This window comes from Ascoidea rubescens, assembly GCF_001661345.1.
Source record: "Ascoidea rubescens DSM 1968 unplaced genomic scaffold ASCRUscaffold_8, whole genome shotgun sequence".
NCBI lineage: Eukaryota > Fungi > Ascomycota > Saccharomycetes > Ascoideales > Ascoideaceae > Ascoidea > Ascoidea rubescens.
The window spans coordinates 227,562-249,299 of NW_017962920.1; the positions used below are offsets into that span (position 1 = coordinate 227,562).

At 35.6% G+C, this 21,738-nt stretch overlaps 11 protein-coding genes and 1 non-coding gene across 12 annotated transcripts; 5 read left to right on the forward strand and 7 right to left on the reverse strand.

Moving 5' to 3' along the window:
* Positions 1-87: 87 nt before the first annotated feature.
* ASCRUDRAFT_20491 (glycosyltransferase family 8 protein) lies at positions 88-966 on the reverse strand (the record flags this gene model as incomplete). Its single annotated transcript, XM_020189641.1, has 1 exon — positions 88-966. A coding segment is annotated over one exon (879 nt), but the record flags the coding sequence as incomplete, so codon positions are not given.
* Positions 967-3,316: 2,350 nt separating this feature from the next.
* On the reverse strand, positions 3,317-4,181 carry ASCRUDRAFT_76342 (uncharacterized protein). Its single transcript, XM_020193427.1, has one exon. The coding sequence runs from the start codon at positions 4,015-4,017 to the stop codon at positions 3,646-3,648; it is 372 nt and encodes a 123-aa protein (XP_020046645.1). The 5' UTR covers positions 4,018-4,181; the 3' UTR covers positions 3,317-3,645.
* Positions 4,182-4,706: 525 nt separating this feature from the next.
* Positions 4,707-5,131, reverse strand: ASCRUDRAFT_153466 (uncharacterized protein). The gene has a single exon (XM_020189314.1). It carries the CDS (start codon positions 5,029-5,031, stop codon positions 4,807-4,809), a length of 225 nt encoding a protein of 74 aa, XP_020046646.1. The 5' UTR covers positions 5,032-5,131; the 3' UTR covers positions 4,707-4,806.
* ASCRUDRAFT_153465 (uncharacterized protein) lies at positions 5,132-5,469 on the reverse strand. The gene has a single exon (XM_020189313.1). The coding sequence runs from the start codon at positions 5,401-5,403 to the stop codon at positions 5,233-5,235; it is 171 nt and encodes a 56-aa protein (XP_020046647.1). The 5' UTR covers positions 5,404-5,469; the 3' UTR covers positions 5,132-5,232.
* A 281-nt stretch (positions 5,470-5,750) lies between these two features.
* On the forward strand, positions 5,751-8,220 carry ASCRUDRAFT_76343 (uncharacterized protein). The gene has a single exon (XM_020193428.1). It carries the CDS (start codon positions 6,145-6,147, stop codon positions 8,047-8,049), a length of 1,905 nt encoding a protein of 634 aa, XP_020046648.1. The 5' UTR covers positions 5,751-6,144; the 3' UTR covers positions 8,050-8,220.
* A 1,456-nt stretch (positions 8,221-9,676) lies between these two features.
* Positions 9,677-11,011, reverse strand: ASCRUDRAFT_35803 (Pkinase-domain-containing protein; the record flags this gene model as incomplete). Its single annotated transcript, XM_020190643.1, has 2 exons — positions 9,677-10,481; positions 10,785-11,011. Coding segments are annotated over 2 exons (1,032 nt in total), but the record flags the coding sequence as incomplete, so codon positions are not given.
* Positions 11,012-11,515: 504 nt separating this feature from the next.
* ASCRUDRAFT_35928 (DnaJ-domain-containing protein) lies at positions 11,516-12,007 on the forward strand (the record flags this gene model as incomplete). Its single annotated transcript, XM_020190655.1, has 1 exon — positions 11,516-12,007. The coding sequence occupies one exon, from the start codon at positions 11,516-11,518 to the stop codon at positions 12,005-12,007; it is 492 nt and encodes a 163-aa protein (XP_020046650.1).
* On the forward strand, positions 12,007-13,980 carry ASCRUDRAFT_81330 (uncharacterized protein; the record flags this gene model as incomplete). The annotated part of the gene is made up of 1 exon (XM_020194605.1): positions 12,007-13,980. The coding sequence occupies one exon, from the start codon at positions 12,007-12,009 to the stop codon at positions 13,978-13,980; it is 1,974 nt and encodes a 657-aa protein (XP_020046651.1).
* A 112-nt stretch (positions 13,981-14,092) lies between these two features.
* On the reverse strand, positions 14,093-14,165 carry ASCRUDRAFT_t107. Its single transcript has one exon. It is a non-coding gene; the product is annotated as a tRNA-Gln (tRNA).
* Positions 14,166-14,350: 185 nt separating this feature from the next.
* Positions 14,351-14,842, forward strand: SNU13 (RNA binding protein SNU13). The gene has a single exon (XM_020193429.1). The coding sequence runs from the start codon at positions 14,367-14,369 to the stop codon at positions 14,748-14,750; it is 384 nt and encodes a 127-aa protein (XP_020046652.1). The 5' UTR covers positions 14,351-14,366; the 3' UTR covers positions 14,751-14,842.
* Positions 14,803-19,106, reverse strand: ASCRUDRAFT_153506 (uncharacterized protein). Its single transcript, XM_020189315.1, has one exon. The coding sequence runs from the start codon at positions 18,891-18,893 to the stop codon at positions 14,856-14,858; it is 4,038 nt and encodes a 1,345-aa protein (XP_020046653.1). The 5' UTR covers positions 18,894-19,106; the 3' UTR covers positions 14,803-14,855.
* Positions 19,107-19,198: 92 nt separating this feature from the next.
* HUL4 (putative E3 ubiquitin-protein ligase HUL4) lies at positions 19,199-21,574 on the forward strand (the record flags this gene model as incomplete). Its single annotated transcript, XM_020189731.2, has 1 exon — positions 19,199-21,574. A coding segment is annotated over one exon (2,376 nt), but the record flags the coding sequence as incomplete, so codon positions are not given.
* Between the last annotated feature and the right edge of the window lie 164 nt (positions 21,575-21,738).

The following is a 21,738-nucleotide window of genomic DNA, read 5'->3' on the forward strand; positions in this document are numbered from 1 at the left end:
TTCGTTTTCGTTTTCGTTTTCGTTTTCGTTTTCGTTTTTATTTTGATTATAGTTGTAGTTATAGTTTGCATAAATATTGAAATAATAATTTAATTCACTTTCGTTAATATTCCAAGGTTTGGGATTCATAATATAATGAACATTCTTAACTTGAGACCAATTCCAAATATCTGGATGAACTAATTTTAAAGTCTTTAATGCGTTATACTTATAAGATAAAGGTAACCATTTGCCTTGAAATATATCGGATAATAAACTTTGATCAGGAAAATCATAATTTTTAGTCATTTCATAATCATTAAGAGTATCTAAAATCATTTGATAGATTTGTAATGAAGGTTTTATAATTAATAAACCGCCATTACACATTTTAACGCCTGAATTACAAACAGGACCTAACACTTCATTTAAATCTTTAATTTTGTTATTATTATTGTCATTATCATTGTCATTATCATTAGATAATTTTGGAAAATTTTCATAATAATGTGTATAAGCACAGCTTTTAGGAATCCAATCATCGGGATAATGAGACAATTTCAATGGATTACAAGCACAAGCATGTGTAGAAGAAAAGACTAATTTTTTATTATCAATGTTGATTAAATTGTCATCAAATAATTCATCCATATTTTTCAAGACTAGCATATCCGAATCCAAGAAAATAATCTTATTGAATTGAATTAGTTTGAAGATCTTTAATTTTGTCCAACAATCATTAAATCTTGAGTCATGTTCATCAAATGATTTCTCGTATTTTGGTTTTAAATGATCAATGATTATGATTTTATTTAAATCAATTAAATTATCGATTAATTTTTGTCTAATATCAGTTTTTTTGCTCTCAAAAAGATTTGGAGTTAATAAGATAATCAAGTGATATTTTGACTTAACTCTTTGCAAAGAATAGTTCAAATTTAGTAAGCCAGGTAAATAGTTTTCGTTGGTAACCAAAGTCATCCAAACGTTTTTTGGGTTTGAATTTGAATTTGAATTTGAATTGAAAATTAATGAAGACATTTTAGTTATTATTATTATTATTAAGAATACTCGTATTTAGTGGGACTAACAGCCAGGAGATTTGCGGTTTTATTTTTTATTAATTTTTATTTTTTTTCAAGGAAATCAATGGATTCCAAGAAATATATTGATTATGATGGTTTTTAAGAGATATAAAAGAATACATTGCGATAAATGGCAAAAGACTAGGAATTGGAGAAATATTTATGTGAAAGCAATATCTTTTTGTAAGCAAAACGAAATTATGGCTTTGTTTTTGCGGTTTGAAAGAAAGAAAAAGATTTTGATAATTATGATATGCCTCAATCATAAATTAGGAATAACCAAAAATACCTAGAATATGGATATTAATATAAGTGATAGTAATAATGGGGGGATGCAATAAATCTTTCCCTACTTTTGCTTTTATTTCTTTGTTTGTCGCTGATAAAGTTCAAGGCTGGATGGAATTTTAACATAATCAGATTGAAGGAAACCAGTTTTTATAATTGAATTTAAAATGATGCCTGAAAAGTAGAGAATAAAACTTGGCAGATTTAGTCGAAGCATCAAAAATTTGTCCACTGGAGAGCATCAAAATCCAAAAAGTGTTTTATATTACTCCAAAAAAGCTTTAAATAGCACAGAAAAAAGCACCTCAAATATGAACAAAATAGTGAAACAGCAGCAGTTTCATTTAGACCATGACTAATGAATAAAGATGGATTAGATCGAATAAAATTGAATAAAATTATCCGAGATTGGAGCCCTAAGCTACAGCCCTAACTGAGCTTAAAGCCACCAGAAAAGTGGCTTGAAGAGAGGTTGTATTTAAAATATAGGCATCGAAAGAAAACAAGGATGTAATATATACATACAACGAGAAATTAACAAGTAGGAGAGGCAGTACTACCATTTCGAGAGATTAACAAAAATTACCAAAATCGACAAAAATAGATAGACAAATAACTACCTTTGCAGTTTCCTGGAGAGCATTAGAAAGCAAAAAATAACACGTGCCTGGAGTAATTTAAAGTAATTGATTATGAATGATTCAACGAGAATAAATATTATTTACTTGGTAGCAAAATAAGCAATTTAGATGGTTCAGAATAAAAAACGGTGAGCAGTGAGCCCAAACTATTGTTTGGACTCATCTGTCAAAACTTGAGGTTGGGACTATTAACAAATTGAGAAAATCAGAGCTATAGGTTTGGATTTCAATTTTCATACAACCAGGTTGATTTTTGAAGAGAAGAGCAGCTTTTGAATGTGGAAATTGAATATAAGTGATTATAAGAAAAATGATTGAGGAAAAATGAAGGAAAGTGAAGGAAAATGACTTTAAAATTGCTTTTTGCTCACGAATCCACAATGTTGATATGAAAATAACATGTGTATAACCTTATAGTCAGTGTTTTATTAATATTTTTGCTTTTAATAGATTTGAAAGCCTGTATTGAAGAATTATAAGTGAAAGGTTTTGATATATTTCATGATGGTGATATTTTATGGTAATGAAATGTGAAATTGGAATCTTAGGAAAGGTGTGCATCCATTCTAATGGATTGGAGCGAGATGACGCATGCACTTGTGTATATATGCAAATTAATTTGAGACACGCATTTGCAGATTGAAAACGGATTGAAAACGGATTGGAAAAGAAGAGACAAGACGGAAAGCCCAAAGAGGCAATTTGAGGATGGGACAATAGCCCATTTCAAGCAGTTGGGGAAAAACTGGAGAAAAAATAATATTGTAAATATGGAATGAGATATTTGTAGGAAAGAACCTGAGTTATGGAGATAAACCTGAACTGTGAGGATGACTTTTATTGAGTGGAGTGGATTTTTGATTGTAAGAGAAAGAAAAGAAAGAACAATAAGGTAAGTGGTGGAAAAAATAGGAAAACAAGTGAAAAAGTCAAATTTGACACAAAACAAGAAAAAGAAAAACAGGAACTAAGTAGGTAATAAAAAACTACCAAAAAGCCGTGTGAGACACGGACCAATTGAAATCGCTTAAACATTAATGACAAAGTGGCTTTGGGTCGTAAACCCAAAGCGTGTTTGGACGATGGCAGTGAAATGATTTGATGATTTGATGATTTAATGATTTGATGATTTGATGATTTGATGGTTTGGTGATTGGATGATTAAAAGATTGAATTTTGAATTTAGAAACTGCGGGTATTTGGTTTAAAATGGAAAATAAAATAAATTAGGTTAGGGTGATTTGAGAGAAATGAGAGATTTAAATCCGCTGAGAGATTTAGAGTATTGTTGGTATGATGATTACAAGAAATGAAATAATAGGCAGCAAAAGAAATTTATTGAAGAACAAAAGCAATACAATTTGAATCAATAAAATACTAAATAAGAATCTACAATAGTAAAAAATTAAATAATACCAAAGATTGCAATGTATATTATCTAAAGAAAATGAAAAAGGAAAAGGTTTAGATTTGATATTTTTTTGAGTTTTTTTTTGATTTGTTTGTAAATTGAAACTTGAGAATTTATTAAGTGGTTAAAAAAATTTACAAAAAGTAAACCATATTAAAATGGGAAATTTATTATCTACTGGTATCATTGAGTTTCAACAAATATTTTTATTGTAAGCAGACTAGCTATAGGAGCAGCAGACTTAGAATAATAACAAACCAGCAACGGCAGCGACGGAACCTAAACCGAAAGCGACTTTGCTAGCACCATTGGCAGTTTCAACTTCTGGAACAGTATCATTACCTTTTTTGGTGGAAGAAGAAACTGGAGGAGTGTAAGATTCGGTTTCTTCTGGTAATGGGCAGTAGGTGGTGTAAACAGTCTTGGTACCTTTGATGGTTTCGGTGACAGTGGTGACACCGGTGGTGACTGGGACTTCAGTACAGACAGTGACACTTTCACAAGAAGTGATGGTGATAACAGTGGTGTCGATGTCGTAGACAGTGGTGTTGGCGTAGCCAGCAGAAACGGCAGCGGCAGCAGCAGCAAGTAATAAGGCTCTGGAGAATTGCATTTTGGGTAGAATATGATGGGAGAGAAGAAAGAGTAGAAAACTTAGATAAGCGAATGTATGGGTTAAATCCTGACTTGATTAAAAGAATTATAATCTGTGAAGAAAGAAAAAGAGAAAAAAGAAGGAAATGAAAGATGAAAAATGAGAAGAAAAAGCTGCTTAAATAAACAAAATCAACACACCAAAAAATGGTTGATTGCAATCATTACACTAAGCCTTAGCAAACCTTAACGCAAACTGTCACGGACAGGGTAAGTACAAAAAGCTTACCTGAGAATAGACTTTCACATATGAGAATGTGGGTACACGGATCTTGTTTCACTAGAACAGGGAAAATAAAACACATTTGCGCTTTTTCCACCGAGATGCAGCGGTTTTGCGGTGGTGCGCTTGCAGAATCCCTTTGGGCATGGGACCATGTATTTTTAGATGCGTCGTCTATGCTTTTGCTGAATCTTATCAATTGAGGAAGTTGGATATTTCCAATTCTGCAACTGATAACGGACTCTTCATACCAGAGGTGGCTCCTCCAATTACTGCTAAAATCATAGCAGACTCAACAGCTTTTATCAGCATGGTGATAATCTAAGAGCTTCTACATGCTCTACGTTCAACACTCTTGCAGCCTATCCATTTACAGCGTCCAACCCACTTGCTCAAAAAGGCACTTGCGTGTGATATTTTGATTCTGGTTTAGACAATTCTTGCCTTTTGCTGCTTTTGGCTCCTTTCCCACTTCTATTCGCTTCAACTATTCTGCTATTCAACTGTTTTACTGCTCTAATCTTTCTATTTCTTTCTTCTTAGTCTTGTAGAACTGACGTTTACTCCACTGAGTTTGCAGCAATAACATAATCTACCACTCGCAAAAACCCCTAATTTCTCATAGGCATTTCTTCGATCTACCATGTTTAAATTGCTTTTGATAAGTTCCTTTTGAATTTCATTTAGGCAATTTTGCTGAAACAATTCCACCCAGACAATGCCATTTAGTCTGATCCGGTTTGGATTCATTTTAATCTTATTTGATTCCGTTCTAGTTTATCCTGTTTTAATTGGTCTCCTTTTCGCTTACTTCCATTCTCTCTTGTCCTGAGAAATTGCTTTTGATGCTCAACGCTGATTTCCAGTGCAAGCTTCGGTTTCAGCAGTTTCAGTCCTATTTTTGCTATTAACCCAATACTCCTATTATTGGTGCTGCTCACACCATTAATCCTATAATTCAGTAAATCTCAAACAAAGTTGGGAAATAAACAGGTTGTAGTTTGGTGTTATTCTTAGAAGCAGCAAGTGGCTATTCTTAGTAGTTCCACGGATATTACTGGAAAAGCAACAAAAGTCAAAAGAAATGAATAAGGCACTGGAAAAACTCAAACCCCTTTGCATCTTCTTCCATCACACTGGGTCTGGTTTTCTTTTCCTTTTTTTTTTCTTTTCCTTTTTTTTTCTTTTTGTTTCGTTGCCTTTTGTTTCATTTATTGATATTCTTTTTTGGTTACATGCCTATCACTGCATGCTGCGGTGTGATAACACGTACCTCATCGCTGGTCTCACAACCAGCCACGCGGATCCAATTGCACGTGATTTTAACTCACAATTGTCACTTGTCCCAATAAAGAAATGGGACAGGGTCCGGATTTGGAGGTGGAACAATTGTGCAATTCTCCCAATTGTTGCTTCATGAGTTATTGTTGGTGTTATGTGTTTATATATCCCTACTATTTTCCTATTATATACGTCTTTCTTGCTACATTCTTATGACTTTTGTATTATATTTGTAACTAACTCCATTCTATCACTCGACTCATGGGCCTCTAAGTGCAACTTCTTGTTTCCTCCATCCTCCACTCTCTTTATTCTTTAACCCAAAATGGCCCTTTCTCCATGAATCTCTGCTCTTACCGGTTCTAATAGATAAGATAAAAAAACTGAGCAATTGTGGAAAGTGTGAAGAGCCTAATTCAATCTCCAATTATATATTCCTTCCACCATTATCGTTATCACTATCATTACCATCACCATCTACTAATTACTAATCATCCTGTGCTTTTTCTTTATTATATATTTATCTGTAATCACTATAATCTTAATGAATACCCATTCTCTTTCAAACAGCACGAACTAATAATGGGCTATAATATCAACTCTCTTCTCAACTCTTCTAAATCAAAAATTTCCTCAAATTCCTCTCTAGACATATTAACTTCTGAAAACCATTCAATTCTCAACCTATCTGATGAATCTTCTCCTTTACTAGCGAATTCGAACAGTCGTTTTGATAGTGTTCCTTCAAAAGATAATGGCAATGATAACGACAACAACGCGTTAGATAAAGATATTCAAAATCAACCAAAAATATACTTACTCTGTATCACTTTATTCATCTTTTATTTTGGTTTTGGCTTATCCTTATCTCCAAGAGTCGCATTATTATTAAATAAAATTTGCGAATCTTTATCTCTAGATCCATCTTTCATTCCATCCTACTTATTTTCTTCTTTTCCCTTTTTTTCTCCCTCTTTTTCTTCCTCTTTGTTTTTTAACTCCTCTTTAGAATCACAATGCAATACAAAAGATGCCCAAGTTCTCGTATCAAGACTAGAATCAGTAATTAACATCCTCATGGCTTCCTCTACTGTCATAATTTCCGGAAAATTTGGTCATTTATCTGATAAATTCGGTAGAAAACCTCTTATCTTATTCAATTTGTTCATGGCTATTCTCTCAAAATTCCTAGTAATTTACAACTTATTACCAATCGATTTCAATCAATTTGATGATACAAACCCCTTGAGTCTTTTCAATGGCTCAACATTCAATTCCTTCTTCTACATCTTTGCTAAAGTATTCGAATGCTTTGGTGGCGGCTTACTATTCCTTCTATCTTTATCTTCAAGCTACATAACAGACTTGGTATCCGAGAAAAGTAGAACTTTTAACCTAAGTTTACTAGGTGGTTCCTTTTATAGTGGTTTGGCTTTTGGCCCCTTGGTGGGTTCATTAATTGTAAGATACTTGAATTCGGTTTCTTCAATCGACCAAATCAATAATAACTTCTTGCCTTGTTATATCGATATCTTTTTCAGTATCTTGAGTTTTTCCCTCATATTCCTATTAATCCCAGAATCAAATCCTTATTTTCTTAAAAATAAGCCAATTTCTAACAACAACAACAACAACCTTAATGATACCACAATTACCACTAATAATAACACTGAAAAAGCATCATTATATGAATCAATTATCAAAACTTTCAACATCTTCAAACCTCTTAAACTTTTATGGATCGATAAATTTCAAAACTCTCTTAACCCAAGAATTAACGTCATTTTGCTAATTATAATCGATATCTTAATCATAAGCTGCGGGACTTCTCCAATGCCCTTTATAATGTTTTATACATCATATAAACTACATTGGACCTCAATCGAAATTGGCTATTTTGTTTCAATCACAGGGTTTTCAAGGGCTATTATCCTACTATTTTTTACTCCCTTTTATTTATCCTTTTTGAAAAAAATCCTAAATTTTAAAGTAAACACAAACAAAATCGACAATATTGACAAATTCACAATCACAATTTGCTTGGTTTTTGAAACCGTTGCCGTTTCTTTAATGCTACTAAACAAAACAAAATTCTTCTACTTATCGGCTCTAATCAATGGTATTGGTGCTCTAACCACACCCACTATTCAATCAGCTATCGTCAAATATGCCATCCTATCAAGGAAAAATAAGGAAAAAATTGGTGAGATTTTCAGTGCAATGACTTTAATCAGAGGAATAGTTTCCATTGTTATGCCTAGCACTTATTTGTATATCTACTCGATTACTGTTAAATTTAACCCCAAGTTTTGCTTTTATATTATGCTCACCTTCATTACAACTGCTTTCGTCCTATCTCTCTTTTTGAAGGAAGGCTCGAAAAACTACCATGATGATTCTGCTGAAGACTTTGATAACCAGATCAACATCATTGAAGAAACCACTCAAAACACACTGCTCTTGAATAACCAAGAGATTAACGTTTAGCATTCAACGTTTTGCTAAACAACCCATTCACTCGTTGCTCTGTTATTGACTTATCTTAGACTGCATTCTTCTGGAGGACTGTAGTTTCTTACAACTTTTTCTTTTGCTATTTTTCAAACGTTTATTTATTATGATATATACTTCTATTTATGTCTATAAATCTATACACTACTATACACTTCTATACACCATTACTATCTGTAGCATCCTTATATTCTTCTCTACTTTGAGAATCTCAGTTGAGCTCAAAAACTGCGCATTCCTTCCATTGCTAGTTCAGTCTCTTGCTTTTCCCCACAGATTGCTTCTTTCAGATAAGATCATACATTTATCTCTATTGATTGCTGAATTTCCCAATTGAACCGATCCACCATTTACACCAGCATTTACCATCAGTGAAAAATCAAAGAAAAAATCAAAGAAAATATCACAAAAAAACCCACCACAAATATCTCAAACACACTAAGCTTATATCTATAATCCACCAAACTCATCACTCACTGCATTTCCATGTACCATACTCAGACTCTTTGCTCTTTCTAATGTTTGCTAAATTGTTCACATAAGAATTTGGGCACTATATAGGTATAAATAACTGTTCAAATAGAATAAATATAATATATATATATACATAGTACTAAATGGAACTATCAATTTCGTTTAGATAATTTATTCAAGTTTTATAGAAGAACATTTTCTTATCCATTGCTTTCAAATATTTTCTTCGCTAAAACTTTCACTAGCCCTGGAAAAATGCCCACTAATGTTCTATATAATTATAACTTTAATGGATAAAAAGGTGAAAAAAAACAAATAAATCCATGAGTGTAGGTGAATTGAAAATTTAAAAACCAAGTAAAAAATTGAACATACCAAGTTAGTTGTATAAATTTAGTTATACTTTAGTATGTGATTTCAGAACTGATTTTCACTTGACTATTTTTATTTATTAATCCAGATATTTACGTTTAAGAGGGTTTGAGTTAGTAGTTGGAATATTTGAAGGTAACGGAGATAATGGAGAAAAACAAGTCAAATCTTTGATAAATTGTTGCTTATCCACAAATTGACAATTTTGAATTTCTACCAATAATTTTTTTTTTTTAGAATCAGTTTTGAATAGATTTTTAACCGACAGAATCGCATCATCATTCTCATTATTTTTAGATTTGAGATCAATTTTAGGTTTTTTCAATGAAGGTTGTTGTTGTAAAGCCCAATATGGGATTTTTTCTTTTTCCTTTTCTTTTGTATTCTGATTCGAAGTAGATTTCATAGGATCTAATTTTGCCTTTAATTTTTGAAAATCCACTTCTGATTTAATTTGAGATGAAGATGAAGATAAAGATTGGAGGTATTTTTTATCAATTTGTTTATGGACGGAATTGTTGCTACTTTTATAGCTATATCTTTTTTGTCGATCTGAGGGACGGAATCTATCATTATTATATTGATTTTGTTTATAGCTCAGATACGGTTGAGTATTTAAATTGCTATTTTTATAATAATGAGTATGATTGTTATTGTTGTTATTGTTGTTGTTATTATTATTGTTATAGTTATAATTTTGATTGTAGTTATAATTTTGGTTTTGGTTTTGGTTTTTTAAAGTCTTTTCAGATAATTTTTTTTCTTCATTATATCTTTTAATGTCCATTTCATGAGACTCTTCAAAGGATTTAAAGTCATATGGTTTTGAAGGTAAAGGGTATTCTTTAAAATAAGGATGATTTAAAGCTGCTTCACAGTTATATCTTGTTTTAGGATTCAAATCTAGTAGTTTTGATAATAAATCGATAGCATTTTTGGATAGTGCAAAGGGTTTAAAGAAATCATTGAGATTACTTTGATATGTTGTTAAGATGATTTTATTTGGATTAGGAAGTTTTGAGTAGTAGTCTAATAATTTTTTATTATCATTTGAAAAGCCCATTAGTTCGAATATTTTAATTCCTTGGTCCATATCTGAAGCGCCTTGAAGTATTGGTTTTTTGTAATATAACTCACCAAAGACACAACCTACACCCCAACAATCGATTGCTGTTGTGTATAGAGAGTCAAAGAATAATAATTCTGGAGCTCTATACCATCTTGTGACCACTAAAGAAGTGTATTTACAAGTAGTTGTTGAAGCATGGTTGTCTCTAGGTAGATCACCTTTGTAGTGTCTAGCTAAACCAAAATCGGCAATTTTAAGGACGTTATTATAATCGATTAATAGGTTTGCAGCTTTGATATCTCTATGATATAATTTTTGATGATGTAGATAGTTTAAACCTTCTAGTAGCTGGATCATGAAACATTTTTTGACATTTTCATTTAGAGTGATTCTAGGATTTTGTAGTAAGCCGGTTAAATCACTTGACATGTAAGGAGTTACCATGTAAAAGACACCAGGTATCGAGTTATTGGAGTTTTCGTTATTATTTTCGCTATTATTATTTTCGTTATTGTTATCGTCGAAAGAGTTGTTGTTGTTATTATTGTTGTTTTTATTGTTGTCTCTATCAATTAAACTGTTAGTTTTATTAACATCATAGTCGTTATCATTATAGTCAAAATTATTAATTGATATATTTAAATTTGAATTTGAATTTGAATTTGAGTTTGAGTTTAAATTTGAAGTTATAGCTATACTAGGATTATTAGGATTATTAGGATTATTAGGATTGATATGTTTTCTATTATGGATTTTCATTGCGGATATTGAGGGCTCATAGACCATATCTACCAACTGGATTATATTTTTGTGTTTTAATTTTTTTAAAATAGTGATTTCTCTTAGTGAAGTCAAGGGAAAGCCATCATCTTTTTTATGAACTATTAGTTTTTTAAGAGCCACCAATTTACCAGTTTTTTTTTGTTTGCATTTGGTAACGGTACCGAATGTTCCTTCGCCTAGTTTACTCAAGTTGAGATAATCGTTTATGTTCGACATTCCATAGAAATCCTTTTGATACATGAATATAGAGTCAGCGGTAGGGCTGGTTGTGAAGCTTATGGAAGTGTTGATTATTGACTGCTTTAACAGGTCCAAGTTGCTGAGAGGACGAAGCTTTGAATGGCTCAGTTGCTTCAGCTGTTTCAGCTGTTTAGCAGCAAACACATTGTGATTTGGATGGAAATGAGGCACTGGAGAGGAAGAGGGCGAGAGAGGAAGAGTAGCAATGGGCAGGTCTTTGGTGGCAATGATGGGCTTTTTGAGGGAGTATGGGTTGCGAGAAGGAATAGCAGCAGAATCTGCAGTGGCAGTAGAGGCACTAAGGCTCTTGAGTGAGAGCTGTGTGTTATTGGAGATCATCGTGGTGTTGACGAAGAAGCACAGGAAGAAGAGGAAGAAGCTGCTGTTAAAATTGCCACCGGATGCTCACGTGGTACGCCGAGCCAGTACTGCGGAGCCGCCGAGTGCGGACCAAGAGAAGCAGAAGAAGCAGAAACAAAAGCAGAAGCAGCAGAAGCAGCAGAGATGGAGCAAAACCACTACCATGTGTTGGGCGTGGCCAGCGACGCCGACGCAGCGCAGATCAAAGCAGCGTACAAGCACCAGTTATTCGAGCACCACCCAGACAAGGCTGGCAGCGCTGGCGACGACGCGATTCCCAAGATCCAGCAGGCCTACCAGGTGTTGTCGAGGCCAGAGCAGCGAAGGAGGTACGACGAGAGGCTTGTACAGCAGATGAAGCACCGGGGGGTGGTGAGCGACGGCGACGGGTTGGACGTGGTGGATCTCGACTCGTTTAGTGTGCTTGAGGACGAGATGGTGTGGGTCCGGAGCTGCCCCAGATGCCGCAACAAAGAGGGCATGGTGCTCGCCGAGGAGGACTTGGAGAACAATGCTTCTCACCAGCACAGCGATAGTGCTTCTCGTGACAACGACAACGACAACGAGTACAGCATCGCAGTCCAGTGCAGCTCCTGTAGCTTGTGGGTCCAGGTTCGCTACTTCGACTCCATGTGATGCCCCAATCAGGAACATCTTATAATGCTTTCTCCATCGTCTTCACCATCCAGCAACAGCACCTTCAGCACACCATGAACAAAGTAGTTTTTCCCAGGCCCAACAGCTTTCTTTTGACTTTTAATACACAATCCATACGTCTTTCTTCTAACTCCCCCGATTTTGATGAATCCTTGCTCAGCTTTCTCCTCAAACCAACTGCCCGAAAATCATCTCCAAAGAAAGCTCTTCAAAAGGAAACAGAAGCTAATCGCCAGGAAAAAAGCAGAATAAGATTCCACGATTTGAAAAAATTCGATAAAAAGAATTTCAATAACGCTCTAGAACTAATTAAATTCTCAAAAAACAACCATCCCTCGTTATTCGATTTAAAATTTCCAATCTCTGATTCCGAAAAGAAAATTGTGACCAATGATCTCTCAAATTTATTGAATTTGATCAACCTACCAAAGGCCTCTTTAAACGACTCCTCAAATTTACTATACAAATCGCATTTCGATAACATTTTTAATAATATCAACGATATTAAACAAATCAAAAAGAAAAATCAAAATCAAAATCAAAATCAAAAACTAATTGATGACAAGTTCTATCTCAATTTAAACCCGGTAAATTTAGATTTATATGTTCAATCCACCAAAAACGAGGATGAATTATTCCACATATTTACCATTTTTTTTCTTAATAAAAAGATTCATTTGAAATTTTTATTACAAATAATATTCAATCCTAATTTCAAAAATGTTAATTATGTTAACATCATTTACAATGAAATTAACAACTTCATTTCCAATGACAATAACAATAACAATAACAATAACTCTAACATGAAACAATCTCAAAAGGATAAAAATCCTTTGCTATCTTGGGACTACAATGTCGATTCAATAACCTTTCAAGTAGCCATCATGCTGAAATACTACTCTTTAGGCCATTATAAAGATTGTAAATACCTATTCAATTTTTATTTCCTGAATAAATGGCTACCGTACTTATCAAATATCCACGAAAACTATATCAATAAGTTATCTTTACGCTGTGAAAGAAAAATATGGAGACACTACATTTTATACAATAAAAAACATATCGACTCATCTGATCACAATCTTAACCCTAATAACAACCAATTTTTAAAACTAATGAAAGAAAATAATCTTGATAACAACTTGAAAACTCTATTCTTATTATTCGAAGCATTACCAAAAGTATTTTTGAAAACTGAAATTACAAACAATTCAAAAATTATTAAAAATCCCTTTTCACCATTTTTCAATCAGCTACTAACTTTATTCAATAACTACTATCAATCCAATATTAACACTTTAAACAATTTCGATAACTTTAATTTGATAACTGAAAAACAAGTATTATTAATCAATTTAATCACTCAGTTGGCGAAATCTCCCAATAGTATCCCTCATAATTACCATGAAATAATATCTCGATTGCAATTCATCTCAATAAAATACAGTATTTCAATTGATAATAAAAATTTGTACGATCTAAATAAAATAATTAATTCATATAGAAATTTAACTTCTAAAAAATTCAATATTATCAAGAAAAACAGCTTCTTGAAAAGAATCTTCGCAATGCCTTATAAAAATTCAAATAGTTTTTTCAATAATTCAGATTCAAAAACAAAGTCAGACTCAGACTTAGGCTCAAAAACAATCCAAGTAACAATCAATGGTAAAGTTCAATACTTAGACGATATGACTGTTGACAATAACAAATTGCATTTAAAGAAAAATTCAATCACACACAATGAGTTGTATAAATCATACAAAAAAAACGATCAACAGTTTAGAAATGAAATCATCCAAATCAATTCGCTCATCAAAGATAAGGAAATCAATTCCATAATCGAAACCTATATATCCAAACGCAACGAGAATGTCTATAAAAACATTGAAAAGGAAGCAAACTCCTCTGAAAGCGACTCTGATGAGACTGCTTACAAGTTTGCTTAGTTTCCTATATTTATTTTTCGTACATAGTCAAATAAACATATACACACAACCGCCAAAAGCTACAAACACCTCAAAAACAGCAACAAAGAAAAGTGCTTGAAAGCAAAAAAGAAGGTCGTGCCCGGATTCGAACCGGGGTTTATGGAATCAGAATCCATTGTGTTAAACCTCTACACTACACAACCTGAGTGTTCGTAAGCGGAATTGCAGTATAATACTTAAAAGCTAAATTTTATCTTTCAGTCGGGTAATAGAGAAAAAAGTTTCTGATTTATATATTTTAGAAGATTTTTCACTATTTTTTAATCGAATTCTCATCAAAGGCGAGCTATTGCAAGGAACCTTCCATCACTATCGATTACTGTGTTGTACCACATCATTCAAATATGTCTTCTGAACCAAATCCAAAGGCCTTTCCATTGGCTGACTCTTCATTGTCACAACAGATTTTAGACGTTGTTCAACAAGCTCAAAATCTAAGACAGTTGAAAAAAGGTGCAAATGAAGCAACAAAAACTTTAAACAGAGGTATCTCTGAGTTCATTATCATGGCTGCTGATACTGAGCCAATTGAAATCATTTTGCACTTGCCATTGTTGTGTGAAGATAAAAACGTTCCTTACGTTTTTGTTCCTTCAAAATTGGCTCTTGGAAGAGCCTGTGGTGTGTCAAGACCTGTTATTGCTGCCAGTGTCACCACTAACGAGGCTTCTTCAATCAAATCGCAAGTGTATGCTGTTAAAGATAAAATTGAAACTTTACTTATTTAATTTTATTTATTAAGGTAAATGTCATTAATGGCTAATTATATAAATATAGAGCTTATTCACTTTTCCTAGCTTTTTTTTTTTTTCTCTTGGCATATTTAATTATAGTTACAATAATAAATCATCCATTTTATTAATTAGTTCTTTTTCCTCTTGAGTAAAATTACAGAGAGTTTTAAATTCTTTAGAAGAATCGATGTATGATTGTAAAATCGTTCCATCAACTAGATTCATAAGCAGTTTCATTTGATTAGTTTTCGATATGGATTCATTAACTGGATATCTAAAAGATTTCAATCTTTCCTTGTAATTGATATCGTTTGAGGATTCTTGTTTTAAATTTTTAATTTTTTCTTCAATTGATTTGAGTTTTTCAACCAATTGAGGATTTTCAATAAGGCTCACTAAAAAGATTCCGCCATTAACAGATCCTAAGATTGAAATTGGGGTTATTTTTTGTGTGATTTCGGGTTCGATTTCGGGTTCGATTTCGATTTCGGATTCAATTTCATATCCGAATTCATTTCCGCTATCACTTTCAGGTTCATTTTGGTTTCGATTTTGTCTTTGATTTTCAATATCATCTTCACTTTCGTTTTCATTCTCATTTTCATTTTCATTTTCATTTTCATTTTCATTTTCATTTTCATTTTCATTTTCATTTTCATTTTCATTTTCATTTTCATTTTGATAATTTAAATAGTTTATATCTTGAGCAGCTGGTTCCGATGCATTTTTGTTTTTGTTGATGTTTTTTATCAACTTTAGAATGGTTTTTTTTAAAAATAGTACATTATTATTTGAGCTAGCCTTTGCCACGATATTAATTCTATCGCCGATATTGAACATAGATAAAGTTTTTCCGGTATTTATCATTTCAGAAGAGTAATATTCAATACAGAAGTTGTTATTTCTGTCAACTATTAGATATAAGCTATCGTTTATGCTAATGCTGGAAGTGGAATTTAGAATATTTCCGTAGTGGAATTTATTGAATTCAATTCTAACAGGTTGATCTAAATCTTCGGTTTCGGGGTTATGACTTGTGTATTCGATTAGAGCGACTTTAAAGTACAAGGGCCCATTAAAAATGTCAGTTGCAACGATAAAGCCATTTGACTCATCAAAGCAATCGATTTTGGAGAAAATTCTTGGTTTTAATTTTTTATCGTAAATTTTTAGGAGGTAGAATGAGTTTTTTTGGGAATTGTAAGCCAATTTGAAGGCGGTTAATGTGTCTCTGATGCATAGTATTATTCTGTTTGAGTAGTTCAATAGACCGCCAGTTAAGCTCATTTTTAGGTCGGTGTTGTGGATTGTTTCTGATTCGAGCAATATTATTCTTTTGATTAGATGGATTGAAAAAATGATAATTTTGAAACCTGCTTCGTTTTTGTTGTAGTTACAGCATGAGACGAGAAATAAGTTTTTCATTTTCATTTTTAGCCATGTTGGGGTTGTGTCATGAAAGGTGGATTTCAAATCGACTGAGAGAAGATGTTTGAAGTTTGCTCGTTCAATGTCTGTGACGACCCAGCCATCTTGTAGATTGTAGGAGTGTAGTATTTTGAAGTTGTCAAGGTCGAGTAGTATTAGCTCAGTGAATTTGATCGACTGGTAAGTGTTATGGTTGAATTTTTCCAGTAGTAGGACGAGAACGGCTAATCTGAGGTCATCTAAGATGAGAAATTTGATGATGAATTTTTTAAAAAACAAGGTGTTGTGAACGTTTTTGAAGGCGATTAGTTGTAAATTTTGTGATGTTGTTGAGATGGTGTTTGTGAATTTATTGAATTCGATTGTGTTATCATTTTTGCAGGAAATAAAGTAATTATTATTGTTAGTATTGTCAGTGTTGTCAGTGTTGAATTGGATTAGATTGATTGATTTGATATCGGATATTGTTAGTGAGCCGAATTTAAATGGAAAATGAGATTGAGAATGGTTGGTGAGGTTTTGTTGTGTGATTATGGTAGATAAGTAGTTTGTATTTTCGGATAAAATGTAGAAGATGTTTGGAGAGTGGAATTGGTCTATTAGAGTTATTTTGTTTTGATTGAAATTGAAAGTTTTAAAGATTGATATATTGAGATTGGAAAGTGAGTTTAAGTTTGAATTGAAGAGGGAGTAGATGATGTTGCCTTCGTTAGTGGATGAGATTAGGTAGATGGTGTTGTTGTTGATGATTTTAAAGATGAGTGAGTTTAGAGTGATTTCGAAAGTGAAAGATTTGAATTGGTAGGAGTTGGAAAGGGAGTGAAATTTGATTAGAAAGAGAGAGCCCTCCCAGTTGGATACGGCTAGTAGGTAAGTAGAGTCGGATAGGGGAGTGCAGTTAAAAGAGGATATTTCGCCGAGGTGGGCGTTGGTTGAGAAGGAGGAGGATTGAAGAGGTGGGTTGTTGGAAGAGTGTTTATGGATGAGAGTGAAGGTGTGGTTGTGAAGGTAAATGACTTCTGCTGTTTTGAGGATGATGGGGTTGCAAGTCAAGTTTGTGGGCAACTTTTGGTTGAAAATCAAGGTATAAGCCGATGGGTCGAGATAGTGGGAGTGGATATTGAAGATTTTCAAGTTTCGAGAGGTTATTATAACTAGGCGATTTAAAGAAGAAAAGAATTTAATGTCCAATAAAGATTCTGGTTCAGATGGGTTAATTGAGATGAAGGAAGATAAGAAGTGGTTTTTGGTTTCGGATAAAAGTATGTCATTTGAGTATTGAGATAGAGTGAGAGAGGGAGGTGTAGTTTGGGGTGTGCTGGTAGGAATAGGTTGAGATAGAGAGAAGAAGGAAAGAGATGAGTTGGAATTGAGGATTAGCAAGTCGAAGTGGTCGAGGTAGCAGTAATTGAGATTGAGATTGAGATTGAGATTGAGATTGGAGTTTGGGGAGATGGAGAGAGAGATTGAGGAAGAGATGCCCTTTGAAAGACGGTTGAATTCGCCGGATTGGGTGCCGCCGGAGGAGTAGTAGATGGTGGTGAGATGGAAGTTGGAGGAGGCAAGATGGATGATTGGGGGGCTGGAGAAGGAGAGGAAGCGGGTGATGTTGATAAAAGGGTAGAAGGGCGATAGGGTGAAGAGTAGGGACTGGGAGAGGTTTGAAGTGGCCAAGAAGGAGGTGTTGGAGAGAGAGAGAATGTGGTTGGCGATGGTTAGCTTGCCGAGGTTGGTGAAGAGAAACTTTTCGACCGATAGAGAGGGGCGGTTGTTGTGTGGGTTGGGAGAGGAGAGGATTTTGAGATAGAGGAGGTAGAGATCGCCATTGGAGGAGTTGAGGATGATTTTGACGTCGCCGTTGGAGCGATCTTCGTGGAGGAGGTTGTAGGAGATGGCGTTGATGGGGAGAGCACTTGTAGAGGAAAAGCGAATGTAGGAGTAGTTGGCAGTCGAAAAGAGGGAGGGATTGGGAATGCTGCGAGTGAAAGAGATGGTGGTGTCGGGGGAGAGAGGAAAGAGGAAGAAGTGGTTCTCGGAGAGGAGTAGACAGGCGTTCAGCGAGGCCAATTCGATGAGTAGTTTGGAAGGGAGCTCATTGAGACTGTTCATGAAGGGGAACAGGACCAGGCGGGAGAGGATGAGAGCATTGCTGATGTTGAAGAGGGAGAGAGCGAAGGAGTGGTTGTGGAAGGTGATCAAGGCGAGAGTGGTGCTGCGGAAGAGGGCGTGGGCGTAGATGGAGGTGGTGCCAATGGAGGCGACGACGGGATGGGGATCGAAGACGAGGTCGTTGTGAAGGCGGTAGAGGCGCACAATGGAGCTGGAACAGATGAGGAAGAAGGCGCCGAGGGGATCAGCGAGGAGGAAGGAGCTGGTGTCGAAGGAGGAAGAGGGGACGTTGAGGAGCGAGGGAACGAGGAGCGAGTGGTGGACGAGGAGCTGGGTGTGGTGGAGGACAAGGAGCGAGAGGGTGCCGGAGTGGGTGAGGAGGAGGAGCAGCAGCGGCAGGAGCAGCACCAGGTCGAGGAAGAGGTCGTGGAAGAGGTGCACAGCGAGGGGTCTGGCGGCAGAGGCAGCAGCAGCAGCAGGAGCGTAGACCTCGAGGGTGTTGATCTTGCAGAGGACCAAGGAGGAGGAGGAGGGGGAGGAGCTCACAAAGGCCTTGAGCACCGCCGAGGGCAGCTGGAGTTGGGTCAACACAAAGGCCATGGGGAAAGTGCTTCTTCTGCTTCTTCACCATGGCTTCTCTTGACCTTTTGGTGGACGCCTGCATCGTGTGCCAGACGCTGGTCAAGTATCCTGCCTCCGTTACGAGGATCAAGTGTGCTGCGTGCCACTCCAAGTTCTACGTTGGCTCTGCTGCTGCTGCTGCTGCTGCTGCTGCTGCTCCTCCTCCTCCTCCTCCCTTGTTGTTGTCCACTGTCCAGCAACTCATCAGCGACGCCATTTGCTCGTTAGGTCAGGAAAGTGCTGCTGCTACTGCTTCTGCTGCCATCACAGTCAATGGCTCTCGTCTCAACGACTCCTTTCGTGACCTCTGCTTCTATCTCTACAAATGCTTCAACTCACTCCACTGTCTCAACACCTCCTTCACCACCAACAATGCTCCGGTGTCTCACTCCCACTCAAACGTCAACTACCACCAAATAGCACACTTCTTCAACCTCATCCTCTCTCTACCCACAAAGAAACCCTTCTTCATCGTCCTATCTGCCCTCAACAACCTCCTAAAATCCTTTCCCACAGCCCTCACCACCATCACCTCAAACCCAACCAACCTACGCTTCTTTCTCATCATCTTGCAACTACCTTCCCTCCACTCGTCGCTCCTAACAAACACCTCCTCTCCTTCAAATAATCTTCTCGTTCTCTTCAACAGAACAGAAATCAAGTCCCTCAGCTTCCAAATCTTGTCCAGGTCTCTAGGTCTACTAAGCAACCTCAACCAATTCTCCATCAACTACCTTGCCAATTGGTTCTCCAGATTGTCTCTCAACCACTTTACCCAGAAAATTGACCTTCTCAATCTATACATCAACCTAATCCTAAGACTACACATCAATTCAATCCCAACTCAATCCCATCATCAGTTCACAAACAACTCCTCCTTATCCCTTTACTCTCTACACTCATCCCAAGACTCCCTCTCTTCTAACGACAAATTCCTCTACACAAACTCTCTATCAATTGATACACCATCTCACCAAAACAACACCACCACAAATCTCTCAAATCTCTCTCCTCAAACACCATCCTCTTCTGCTTCTGCTGCTTCCCAAAACTCATTTATCCCTCTACCTCTATCCACCCTATCCAGATTATCCACCTGGGGCTCTCCCTTCTCTTCTCAAAGGAAAAACAACCTTCCTTTCTCAATTACAAAAACAATCCCCATATCCAAATATTCCCACGACTGGAGACTAAAAGCAGCCTCAAAAGTCCTATCCTACTTCTACACCGCCAATATCAACAACTCAATCTCAAATGGCCTCCAGAAATGCCCTTCTTCCTTCTTTTATAACACCTTTGTCGACTTTATTCACTTCAAACAAGACTTTGACACATGGCAAAACTCCTCATCCAACAACAACAACAACAACAACAGCAACGACAATTACATCAACCAAATCATCTTATCCATAAACAATCCCTCTCCCAACAAAAATTCTTTCACCTTTTGTCAATACCCTTTCCTTCTTTCTTTAGCCGCTAAAATCAAAATCCTAGAATACGAAGCAAAACGCCAAATGCAAAATGAAGCCGAACAAGCATTTATAAAATCCATTGACAAAAAAACTTTCATAGACGTTGTCTTTAAAATTAGAGTGCGAAGAAACTTCATCACCACTGACTCCCTCTTTTCCATCAAAAAACATAAAAATGACTTGAAAAAATCCCTTCGTGTCGAATTCATTGGCGAATCTGGCCTTGATGCTGGCGGCTTGAAAAAAGACTGGTTCCTTCTCCTAACAAAAAACCTATTCAACCCAGAAAACGCAATGTTCTTCTTTAGCGACGAATCAAATCTCACATGGTTCACCCTAAAACCTATCGACAATAACTACGAACTATACCACCTAGTAGGCGTCGTCCTCGGCCTAGCCATCTACAACTCAACAATCCTAGACTTGAACTTTCCCTCAGCCTTGTACAAAAAACTACTCAACAAACCAGTAAACATAAACGACTATGCTATCCTATATCCCCAAACTGCCCACGGTCTAAATGCCCTACTAAACTACAACAACGACGACTTTGAAGACATCTTTTCTCTATCCTTTGTTGTCACATACAAAGACCTATTCGGCAACATTCTAACAGCTGATCTAATCCCCAATGGCTCAAACATAAACGTCACCAACAAAAATAAACATCTATACGTTCACAAATACGTCGACTTCTTCTTAAATAAGGCAATCCATCTCCAATTCAATGCCTTCAAATCTGGCTTTGACAACGTTATTAACGGAAATGCAATCTCCCTATTTTCCTGGGATGAAATCCAACTACTACTCTGTGGTTCCGATGAACAACATGGAAAACTAGATGTCGTATCACTAAGACGAATCTCAAAGTACAACGGATGGGACTCAGTTCAACAAGCACAAAATAGCAACGTCGTTAACTGGTTCTGGCACTATTTCGAAAACTTAAGCTACCTCCACCAGAAAAAATTATTGCTCTTCGTAACTGGCTCCGATAGACTCCCAGCAATAGGAATCACTTCCCTTAATTTCAAAATCACAAAATTAGGCGACGATTCAAATAACCTACCAATAGCTCACACTTGCTTCAACGAAATCTGTCTCTACGAATACTCATCAGAAGAAAAGTTTCTTCAAAAATTAGAATTTGCAATTTTTGAAAGTGAAGGTTTTGAATTGAAATAACAATCCTATTCCTCCCACTTCATATTCTCTACTTTTAATTCCCTACTTATATCCTACTTCTATTATATTTGATCGAGTTTGGTTTCTTTTTCTTTTTTTTCTTTTTTTTCTTCTTTTTCTTCTTTTTCTTTTTTTAAACACACTCAAAACGTATTGTATACTCA